The 12,282-nt window shown below is 37.2% G+C and overlaps 1 protein-coding gene across 1 annotated transcript in view; it reads left to right on the forward strand.

Moving 5' to 3' along the window:
- The first annotated feature begins 4,931 nt into the window (after positions 1-4,931).
- LOC131076112 (uncharacterized) overlaps positions 4,932-12,282 on the forward strand; it is a 102,049-nt gene continuing 94,698 nt past the window's right edge. The window contains exon 1 of the mRNA XM_058013162.2: positions 4,932-5,196. Within this exon, the coding sequence (XP_057869145.1) occupies positions 4,996-5,196 (201 nt within the window). The 5' untranslated portion in view covers positions 4,932-4,995. The remainder of the gene's footprint in view (positions 5,197-12,282) is intronic.

A 12,282-nucleotide genomic window follows, 5' to 3' on the forward strand; every position in this document is an offset into this window, starting at 1 on the left:
TGATTTGATCAAGATAAACAATTGAAACATGAATGTATTGTATTGCTTGAATCTCTGCACTTGCATCGTCTGTGATAAATGTATTAATCCTCCAATCAGGCCTCTTTTCCTTTGCTCATCTTTGCAACTCCACCAACCACACCTCAATGTCTTCAATCTTGTTCCTCGATGTCACTGCCCATGGAACGAGCCCCCCCGATTGTTGCTCGTCAAAAATGAGCAACGAATACAATTGATATTATTTTAAGCAACAACCGCAAAAATTGTTAGCATCTACAAATACAATGGGCAACTTAAAAATATGACGAAGACTCATTAGAAGGAGTTTGAGGAGACTTGCCCCATATTTATTTGTTGGAAATGTGGAATCCATCAAGATGATTGAGTTATGTGATTGTCGAACCATCGTATCAAGCATCCAAGACGTTTGTATTCCCATTATGAAAGGTGTGTCGGGATCTTGTGGCTGCTGGAAAAAAAAAAATTAGCCTCATCTTATTTTTTCCATTTTAAGATGCTAATGGCATCGTTTACATGCTTTTATGATTTAATGGAGCAAACCCTTGCCGCCACGTTTATAACATCCTTGCGTGTTAGGAATGGATCTCTCTTCCTCAACATACTACAAAAAACTAGATCATCAAGATGTCTATCCATTATAGCATCAACACTGACATCCATCAACAACAAGCTCTCTATATATGCTTTGCATTTGTCGGATAGGTTTGGTGCAAATTGAGAGTGCAACTCGTTGCTGATATCATACACACCATGGCAAAATGCACCATTGTTGTCTACATGCAATGGTTGCTTGTATGACAATATGGCCACGCCTGGTCGACCATATAACACCTTGACAATGAAGTGGCACATACAACCTTTTTTATTCTGATATGGATAATCTCACATCTAAGGCGACAACTTATTCCTATTGTCTTTTGGACCATAAGCACACTAATACTTAAAGATAAAAACTATCACATTATCAGTGAGAGGCGTAATGTCATTAAACGTAAACAAAGCATAGCAAAGAATGTGTCTACTAACTGGTTGTACATCTTTCTTGTATGGTTGTCGTGCACACTACTATTATTGTCTTTGGTGTGCCTCTTTCAGACAAACATGGTTTCAACACCTTCAAGCAATGATTCCCCCTTGATGAATGCATCCAATCTAGCAAGTGGAAGTGTTGCACAAAGGTCTTTCGTCGAATCATCTTTGACACAAATTGGGGTCCACTCAATATCCTAGAAGAGAAATGATGGAGACCTTCACCACCATCTTGCACTTCCAATCCCAATATCTGCTGCCATTTTTTGGTGTTTTCCCATCCTAGTGAAGTACATATCAGCCAATATTGTTGAATTAGATACCAGTTCACAAACAATGGAAAGTACAAAGAGTATTTTTGACGAAAAGTTGGTACATTGTCATAGTCATAGAGATAGTAACAACAGTAAAGATGAATAAATTCGACACATGGGAGCTTACAACAACGATGCACATACAAGGGTGCACATACAATCAAGGCTTAAGCATCTCTCAAAATCAAATTGTGGTTTGATGTCAAGATTGTCAAGATTGTCCTGACGATGACTAAGGTCAAACCATTGATAAGAAAATTATTGATGCAAAGTGTTTGAGGTGTTGAGATGTTAGGAGGTGTATTCAATATCATTGATTCCTCCAACACTTGGTTAAGGTAAAATCATGCTCAATCTCAAATCACAAAGCTCTATCCAGATATGCAAATAAGTTCAAGATATGATGAACTCCACTTCAAGGACCACTTTTATACCAAATGGTGGAGTCTAGCAAATTTTATGTTTTCACATACAACTTCTCATCACCAAACAAACAGTGTTGTTTTGGAGCTAGTTTAACCATAGGCTCTCTATTCCCAACCCATTTCTTTTTCCTAGTGCATCTATTATCTCTACTCTCATATTTTATTTACTAGATTAGCCACACTTATCTTCTTGCAAGATGGATAGAAATGCGCTAACAATCATATCCACATTTTTTTAAGGATAAGAGACATAGGATTTTAGGTTCACCTCTCAAATCTAATTTTATTTTTGAGATATCATAGAAGTTTAGCAATATTTTAATTTCCATGATCAATATCCATTAAGAGATAAGTTACTGTGATGTTCTCATGTGAATGTTTCTCATTAATGAATTAACATGTCTTGATGCATTGGAATCCAATAGCTTATGTCCTTTTATACAATACCTTAGCATTTAATCTAAAATATTTTTTTCTTTAATAAAATTATAACAACTAGTTTGAAAGAATAACATGGGACCATTTTCATAATTTATGTTCAAAATTCAAGATATAAATCCTCATGTGCAAAATTGGTAATAATCACTTTTATATATTGATGAATACAATCAAACATGATTAATAATAGCTCAGTTTCTCGTGAGATCTAGATGCTTCCAAATAGAATAAAGTTAGGATAACAATATTTGCCAACTTCCATGGAAAATTATTCAAACTCGCATACTACTCATTATAGAAAAGAGGAAAGAGACATAGATGTACAATTTTCACCATTACATCATTAAAACATCCAACACTTAATTAAAATAAAACTAAATTTAATATAATTAAGACAATAATAATTATTTTAATATTTAAATTTAAATTCAAAAGTGGACAATAATAAGGATATCCAAGATCACAAAAAATAGTATAAAATCAAAATAATAATAATTAAGTATTGAAAATTTAATTGAAATTTGTATTCAAAGTTGTCCAATAATATAAATATTATAAAATGGATAATGAAAATAATAAATGTCACATACTTATGAACTTGGCTCCAAAAAGTCAATAACACAAAGGTTACTGACGACATGTCTGGCTTGACAACGACACTGTCGTATCAAGGAAAGTCAATAACATGAGCATTACACACTATTGATCGTGCAAGCTACGACTATGATTATTCGTAAAAGTTAATAGCATGAGTTTTATAACCTTGTTTTGGAGCCGCAATAGCTATAACCCAATAGCTGCGGGTTGTTCACGACTGGCTCCATAAATGCAACTGTCGTGCTACGGATGTCACTAACACAACAATTATACATAGTTGAATGCATATAGAACGACTGCTATTTTTCAAAAGTGTCAATAACACGCGTTTGCTAATATCGTTTTGCAGCCAAAATAGTTGTGTCGGCGATGGAGCCCAACTCGAAGGTTAGTCAACTTTCGACTAACCTTCGAAGCGGTGGACTTTCGACTAACCTTCAGGTTGGGCTCCATCGCCGACATAACTATTTTGGCAGCAAAACGAGGTTAGTAAACACGAGACTTTCGACTAACCTTCGGGTTGGGCTCCGTTGGCAACACAACTATTCTGGCTGCAAAACGAGGTTAGCAAACACGTGTTGTTGATGGACGCTGCTAAACTAACTCGAAAACTGCAAGTTAAAACTTGTGTTGCATTTTCAGAGCTACTTTAGCCGAATGTAAGCATGCAGTGAACATTGTCTAAAAAACAAAGAAGTATTTAAATCTTAAAACCCTAGAATACCCATGCAAATTTGTTACACGCGTTTCCACTGTTGCGGTTTTGGAGCTAGTTTAGCTGTGGGAAAGTTACAAGGTTGTGGCTAAACTGACTCAAAAAACCACATCTCAAAACTCGTGTTGGGGTTTTGGAGCCAATTACCTGCGACCGACAGAACAAGCTATGGCTTTGAGTTTTTGATAAAGTCAACAACATGCAAAAAGATGGATTGAAGCTAGTTAGGAATCCAACAGTGAGCTCTTAAAAAGACTACAAATTTTATTTCCATGTCACCAAGATTTAACAAAATAGAAAAATTAACTCTAACTTCTTTTGAAACCCACTTACGTATAGAGAAATAATAGCATGTAAACCCTAACGTGTGACAAACAAAATAAAAATTTCAAGGTTTCCTATATACGTACTTGAATATGGATGCACAAATCGTCTTTCTACCCTTGCCTAGCTCCCTTTCTAACCTTCAATCCCTTTCCCAGTAGCAGTATGTAACTATTCGACTTTGAATGGATCTCAAAAAACCCAAAATTCTTGATTCTCCAAATAGATGAAGGAAGCAAATCTATCGCACAACTTCCACTCTCTAGCTTCTGGGTTGTTAGGGCTTCTTAAAATGAGTTTTCACTTACACACGCTTCTAGCTTGTTAAGGCTTCTTAACAATTTCTTTCCTTCCAACGCAGGTTATTGACTGCTATCTTGAGGTCCAAGTTTCCACACAACCTTGACTTTGTGTTATGTGACGCAGCCTATCCGTTTGTCTGACCGTGCTAGTATAACTTGGAAAATCGTAGGTGTAGCTTTTGCGATCAACGATATAAAATGTGTGACTAACTTTCATGTTATGGGCGTTTCGTGCAAACGCACTGTTATAAAATAGGGTTATAAAACACATTTAATTGACTTTTATGATAGGCAGCCGTGAAGAGACGCATGCCTTTCTTGCTTAACAACGAATTCCCGCCTTCGTTCTATAGTCAACGTAGACTGCTAGTAGTTTGGGCAGCTAGCGGTAGATTATGATAGCGTGTTATGCACACATTCATTTCCAACAACATGACATGCTGTGGACATCGCCCGAATGTCCACGCCGTCATAACCCTCGTGTATGCCATGTCCATCTCATCACAAACCATGCATGGAACCACCTGCAAGTGGACATAGATATGCATGTATGTCCCATGTCATTGATACGACACTACTGTTTTGGAACTAGAATAATTGCGTCCATCCCATAACATCCATCACTACTATCTAGAAGCCTTAACTTTACTTATAAGCAGTTAAGTGTCTATAAAGACAACTGAAAAAAAGATTACCTACAATACACGAAGTTAGCTATATGCACTAATGATACGCCTCCCTTAATAAATAAAACGAGTAAAGTCATAACATTGTTAGTCCCAACGTCATTGTTGCTTCGTTCAAATATTTAGCGGAACAATTAGAGCAGGATGGAGGAAGTCTGGCAGGGAAAGAGGGAAGATCAAAATGGCGCGGGATCGGAACGCTGGAACGCTGCCGTTAGAAACATATCAGAGATGACATCCACTGTCGACTCATTGCAAAATCTTCTGCTCAGAAAGGCGGTTTATGCCGACGAAGATGCATTTGCACAGGCCTCTGCTAATTCAATTCAGGCCCGCAATGCCCTCGTATGCTTTTTACGTCATTCAATTTTCAATTTATGCGTTTAATTTTTTGAATATTATGCAGCCTTTATCTGGGGTTTAACAAATTACTTACAGACTTGAACCTTTGATAGCCATTGGAAACAAGCCATTCTTTGAAAGAATCCAATAAGAGAATTTTTTAGATCCATGTTTCGGGTTACAGTGCGTGTCTATTGAAAATGAATTCGAATTTCTTATATGGGTAGCTCGTTGCACGCACATGAGGTTATGAGGATCTAAACGTAATATCTCTTTTCAACTAGCGTGTAAACGAGATTAAGGTCATCGAATATTGTTGGATAGGTTTTCTTAATTAAGGACATGATTATGCGATTTGGCACATAACCTGATGTCCTTGAACTTTGTAGGATTTTAAACGTTAGATGTAAGTGAGAATAGGATAACCTGAAGTCAAAATTCTTATTCAGAGATGTCGTAACAGTGAATTGGGTTACAAAATATTGGTAGATAGGGCAATGATTTACAAATATCACAGACCTGCTTTGGGTTGATTTACCCCGAACCCTAGTCATGCCCCGCTAGGAACTTTCATGTATGTATTTTTTTATATTTATATTAAGAATAGGATATGCTAATGTTATTTCAATATTGTTACATCTCCTTTCCACTTGAACATAATTGTCTATCTCTGTTATAATGTTTGTTGTTGTTAAGACAAGGATTTTTTGGGTTTACTGGGGCATTAATATATGTAAATTGGTTTTTATAAAAACGAAAGTTATGAATTCCTTCTCTGAATCTCTGTTCTTTTACCATTCTCATACCTCTACTTATTTTGCTACTTGTAAATTATTTTTCCTATCTAATAAGATACCTACAGACTATAAAGCTCTGGTTCAATTTTGTAGACATGCATGAGTGGCCTGCTTAACATGGCCATTTTAATACAGGGAGTTTGTTCAGTTGTTTTTGATCCCTGCCCGTATGGTAATTACTCCCTTCACCATTCACCCAGGCACACTCGGAAATTTAATTTTACTTTGGTAATTCACTTTTCTATTTCTTCAAACATTTTGGCTCTACAGTCAGTACATCAACAAATTCTCTTACCTGAATGAGGCGTTGCATGTTCATCCATACAAGGATTTGAACTGGTTCATGCTCAATTATGTGTGGAAGTCATTGTGCAAGCTGGCTTCTACTAGGGTAAGATGGTCTCTCCTCATTTATGTGCATGATGTGTTAAGCACATGGATGCACTCTTTTGGTTTAACCATAAGCATGCTTGAGGTAAGTAATGCTAAAATTTAGTTTTTTGCCCGTTGATCTTAAAGTCTTTCAAAATATTGGAGCTGATGTGGAACCCATCCTTGATATGATACTTTTGGGCATCTCTGCGAACTCTTAAATTTTTCTTTAGTAAAATGCCACACCTATCTAAAGACTTACGTTGGAATGTATTGGTATTTGGTACAAAATCTGTAGTTTTGATTAATTTATCCATGATCACTATGCTGGCATCATGGTTGTGCACTGTTGTTGGACATCTGATGATGACCTCAATTGAAATTGTTCTTCATTTTTACATTGAAATCTCAAGAGGCCAAACCAATCAAAATTCAACCTAGGTTTGTCTGATTATTAATTTATTTCACATTGGTGATGATGAGAGGTATATTTAACACTAGTTGGCCAGAACAATTTTTTTCTTCAATATTGCAAGAGATAATAGCTATCTAAATATCCTGCAATGTGATATCACGACCTTTCTTCTTGATACAAATTATTAATTCGCTAACCAATTCTGATATTTGTTCTAAAATAAAAATCTGCAGTTAAACGAGCTGTTAAAAAGGAAAGATATGCATGAAAAATATGAAGAATAAAATGTCTGCAAATGAGGATGAAAATCAAATAAAAAGAGCTGAACAATCTGGATATCATGTTTCATGCAGAAATCTAAAAGTTTCTGAAAATCTGAGCCAGAGAGTTCTGGGTTTCTGAAATACTTCTGCTGGGAATCACAGCTGTTGGACACCTTGGTGAAGGGAAAAAATCTGAATTGCAGAATCTGAAACCAGGAATTTTTATCATGAAGGAAAAAGTCTGACATTTACGAGAAAAAGGAACTAAATGATGACCAGAAAGGAAAACACATTAAGAAACATCCAAGGAAAGCCCTCAGAAGATACCCGAAGGATGGGGTCATAAGCACTTAAACCGTTATGATCAAATTTGTTTTTCCTGCTTTAAGTAGCACTGTTTGATGTGAAAGTTCATTGAGAGGCAATTGATGTCAGAAAAGCAGAATCTTGTAAGGCTTCCACCTGTTGACCAACAAAAAAGCAAGCCAAACATGTTTTAAAATTTGAAGTTAGTAAAGAAGTTGCTTAACAGAATATAATAGCATTCTCCTTCCCGTAGCTGTGAGTTCCCCTGAGAAACTACAAGTGATGATCATTTAGTGACCGCTGAGTTCATCTGCCTTGGAGTGAGTTGAGTTTTTATTTTTAATTAAGTAGCTTTTCTTCAAAAGGAAAGGGAGATAATTGCTGTCACAGCTTATGTAATAGAGTTTGGCTATGTTATACAGAGTTTTGGAACAGGTGGACAGGGGGACAATGGGGATGGGTTTGGAGGATGGGGGGACTATGCGCCTAAATTTGCAAATGGCAGGGGGACAGAAGCTGGTGGTGCAAATACATGCATGTCTATAGCTCTCTAGTCTATACAAAACAAAAAATAGAACTTGTTTTGGGCCCATGTTTTGTATAGAGTTTTAGACATATAGACATGTATGTCTGTAAATCTATACAAAACATGGGCCCTAAACAAATTTTATTTTTTGCTTTTAAAAACTAGAGTGGGGCTTTGAGGGAAGAGTTCCTAGTGGTATTGAGGGGCAGTGCTACTTGTGGGTGTACAAGGGCAGAGCCCCCAGCAACCTTGTAGTGTTTTGGAGGCAGAGTCCTTGTGGTGGTTTGGAGGCAGAGTCTGCAAGCTGCTCCTGTGGTCTGGGGGCAGTGCTTCTTGTGCATTCCTTGTTGTGATATAGGGTGGGGCTGAGGGTTGGGACCCTCACCACCAAGTCCAAATTAACACCTTTGAGACTACACAGATCTTCTTAGTGCAAGCCATTTTTCATAAATTTATCGCTGTTTTTAGTGATGCCAAATCCTCATTATTTATGATGAAATCTTCACCCATGTCTGAGAATCAAATGATGAAGCTAGGGGATCTGACTGGTCTAAATAATGAGTGCTTAGCGGTTGAAGACAGGAATGTCTTCATTCTTGATATCTATCAATTTATTTTCTTCTCTGTTTTTAGGAACTCATTACAGCATCAATAGAAACTCACAAACATTTATGAAAACTTGGTAACGCCACCATCCCACCCTCACTGCTTCCTCCACTTTCTACTAAGCCCAAGGTGTTAGTGACGTATAGATTAAGAAATATTTAATCACCAACGTTTTAGGGTTAGGATGAGAGAGTGTGCATCTGAGTAAACAAACACAATAACAGCTGTTTTTATTTTTAATATTCTATTTTACCTCCAATACCATGTGTTGATGAGTTTTTATGCACTTTGTACACAGAATAAAAAACCAAGGTATCTTATCCTCTCTTGAATAAAATCTCCTCAAATGCTGAACTAAGTGATCACTTGAGGTGACTCCAAGGTTAAGTGTCAGTTCTTGACATGTGGACAAGCTTCATGGTTGATGTGATATTGTTGGAATCAGAAGGGGGATTTATGTTGCACCTGAATGTTTGAATGCTGCTGGAACGTGGAATTTCACTTGATTTTTAAAAAAAAGATAAAAGGGTGAGGGTTTAAAAAGCTAGTCTAATCCTAGGAATGCAAGAGAGTATGAATGACTTAATGAAAATTCTACTAGACATTGCTTCCCCATGCAAAGAACAACTCCACAAAGCTTAGTGCGATCTTCTAAGGTAATTTGATGACGTTTAAATCACCACCAACAACATAGACACCATCAATGTGATGCATATCAATTGGTGAGTAGCAATCAAAGTTCAGCTTATAAAGAGTTCAGTGGACCATGCAAAGTATTTGGCAATCAGTGAGATACAAGTAGTATGAACATGCAAATTTCACCATTAATCATCCACAATAGCTTCCATCCATCTAATCAACATGAAAATAAATGAGAAGTAGAGACCATGCAAATGTTGAATCAACACATGAAATTGATCACATCTTCAATGAAAATGATATGCTGCTTGCAACAAAGTCTTGGCAACAATCTCCCTTTCTCCTACTCTACTCTACCTATCTGCTATCAATTATTAACTATTAACCTTTACAAATGAGGAGAGCAAGCCTTATAGTGACTGAAAAATAGAAATCCTAATTAGGGTTTGTTACACCCATTACATAATATTTAATGCTTGATCAATGATAAAATTACAATAGATAAGACACATGTCCTTGAAGTTTGACCAATGAATGATGAGGTTAGGTACATTGAACTTTGTGCCTCAATGTGGTAGTTATCCTCCTCGTTGGATGAGTCAAGTGCATTGAATCTAGACACACTGACTTGGAATGATGTGATTGGATTGGTGATGACTAAGCACCACCTTAGCTTACTCGTAACTCATCACAAGTGTTTGTGATTGTAATCCTTCTCGATCATTTCTCTTTTCATCGTCTTACTTGGGAATTCCGCCTTTGTGCTGCATTTGATGTAGACCTTATGATGTTTATGCTTGATGTTCTTGACCTTCTCCTTGTATTGGTGAGATGTTGTGGAGAACTTCATGTTGTGCCGTCACTGACTCTTGGATTTGTTGCATCTTCCACCTACAACATTCTTCTTCACTCTCACAATCGAGATGTCCCTTGATGCCTCCTCCATGTAATCGAGGTTGTGATGATCTTGATGTAGAGAAAATTTTGCCTTAATCTTGCATTGTTGAATCATCTTCTTGCATATGTAAATGTTGTAATGTTGTCTTTGTGTAGTCATTATTGGAAAGTGAATCTTGTATTGAATGTATTGATCTTCCCTCTTTATTGCTAAATCTTTCATTTTCAAGCCTTGGATGTGAGACTTGAAATCCTCCATCTGATTGATCATTTGCGTTTCCTTGAATGTTCATCTTTCCCAGCCTTCCTTTCTTCATATCAAAATTGAAAGACAAAGATAAAACACCTAGGTTTGAATGAAAATGAGATTATTACCTAATAAATCAGGTTCTTCAAAACCCTTCCTCTCTGAGATAACATTGAAAAAAAAAATATCAACATTACTAGGTAGACTTTACTAGCCTTAATCAACATTATCTTTCAAAAATATTAACTGTTCAACTTCCACCAAGCGTGGATCTCAGCAAATGGAAGGGCATGCACATCTAAGCTGGGCTTTTGATAGCCAACTGGAAGTGGTGCAAGGGGTGGATCTGGCCAGCAAGTGGAAGTGAGCAAGGTGTAAAGGAAGTCTCCAAGGAGGGCTGTGGATTTCAAGGTGAGGTGGAAGTGGAAGGTTGAGTTCTCCAAATTATTGATTTCATTACTCACTTCACCACTTATCAATCTTGTTGCCTTCAAACACTTAGCTGATCAATTCACTCACCTCCAATATGATGTTCTCTTCATTCGTCAACTTGCTCCAAACAAGTTTAGCATGTCAAAGAAAATTCCCTCCTAGGCCGTGCTCTTGAGGGTGTGAAGGAAGGTTGCTTCTTAGGCGAGGGTTTTCAGCTTGACAGGGGAGGATCATTTCTTGGTTCAATTTCATCAATTCTAAGTTGCCAGTTGCATCAATCATCTCAATTCCTCCTCACTTAGCCATTTGCTTGATAAGGTGATTTTGCTCTCTGGTGAAGACTTCATCCTTTCATTCCTTCACTCATTTCTTACCTATCACTTATCATCCTCTGTTGAGATACATATTTGCTTGAGGATTATTCAATCACCCCAAGCACCTAGAGCTGAGAAGACTCCAAACTAGTCTAGAGGGAGAATTGATTACTGCTAGATTGCCTCACTTGATCACTTCTTGACAATCAAAGGCATTGCATCTCTCATTGGCAAAAGGTTAATAATTAAAGAGACCACTGCCAAGCAAGGCAACTAAACTAAGACAACTACACTAGAAAGCAAAAACCGGGGGTTCCCATTTGCAATGGGGCGATGTGTGAAAACGTCACAACACCATGTAAAATTCATTCTTTCATCCAAGGTCTTGTTGTGACCTTTTCACGCATCGCCCCATTGCAAATGGGGGCTCCGTGTTGTTTAGGTCCTCTTGGTCTTTTGGTTGTGGTTCTTTGGGTCTTTTCGCAACAATCCCTTCGGTCTCCCCGGTTTGCAAAGTGTTTTTGGTGAAATTTGATCAAGTTTGCAAGTAGTTTGAGCAAATTCGACGAAGTTTGGAACTTTTTTTGTCTATCTTAGGGTTTTGCCCCTTCAGATTTAGATTTGAGGTCATTTCCTTAGGGTTTTGGAAAATTTGAGTGCTGCAATGAGGTTAGGTTTCTTCAAGGAAGCTACCTGTGAAATTTGAGTGAATTCTTAGCACTTACTAGTTTTAGTAAGTTTCACTGCATCCCAGATTGGCTTAATTTTGCATTTATACAAACTTACTATTTTTAGAAGTTTCTATTTGTAGTAAGTGTCACCCTGTCCTGGTTTGCCCTAATTTGATGTTTGGAAGTACTTACTATCTTTAGTAAGTCTATTTTTGGCAGTCTATCTCAGGCAGTGGTCACGACATTGATGGCATAGCATTCTTGAAAATCCAAGTCCAAATCCAGAAAGTTGAAAAAAGCAGGCAGATGATCGGAAAAACAACTAAGTGGAAAAAGTATGAAAATCCTTCTAAGGCAAGAGAAATCGTCCATATTTCTAAAATGGCATCCAAATCTGGAAAGGTGGAAAGTCTAGAAAGAATTGTTAAGTCTCAAAAAATTCCTCCATCCTGATCAAAATGCACTTCAAATGTGGAGATGGGTGCCAAAATGGTGAAGTGGAGGAAAAAGCACAATTTTTCAAATTTCCTCCATGAATAAATTTCGCCCAAGGCATGAAGAGGGCGCTAATGTGCTACCCAAGAGGAATTTTCCTCCACATCCA

This window comes from Cryptomeria japonica, chromosome 10 (assembly GCF_030272615.1).
Source record: "Cryptomeria japonica chromosome 10, Sugi_1.0, whole genome shotgun sequence".
In the NCBI taxonomy this organism is placed as follows: domain Eukaryota; kingdom Viridiplantae; phylum Streptophyta; class Pinopsida; order Cupressales; family Cupressaceae; genus Cryptomeria; species Cryptomeria japonica.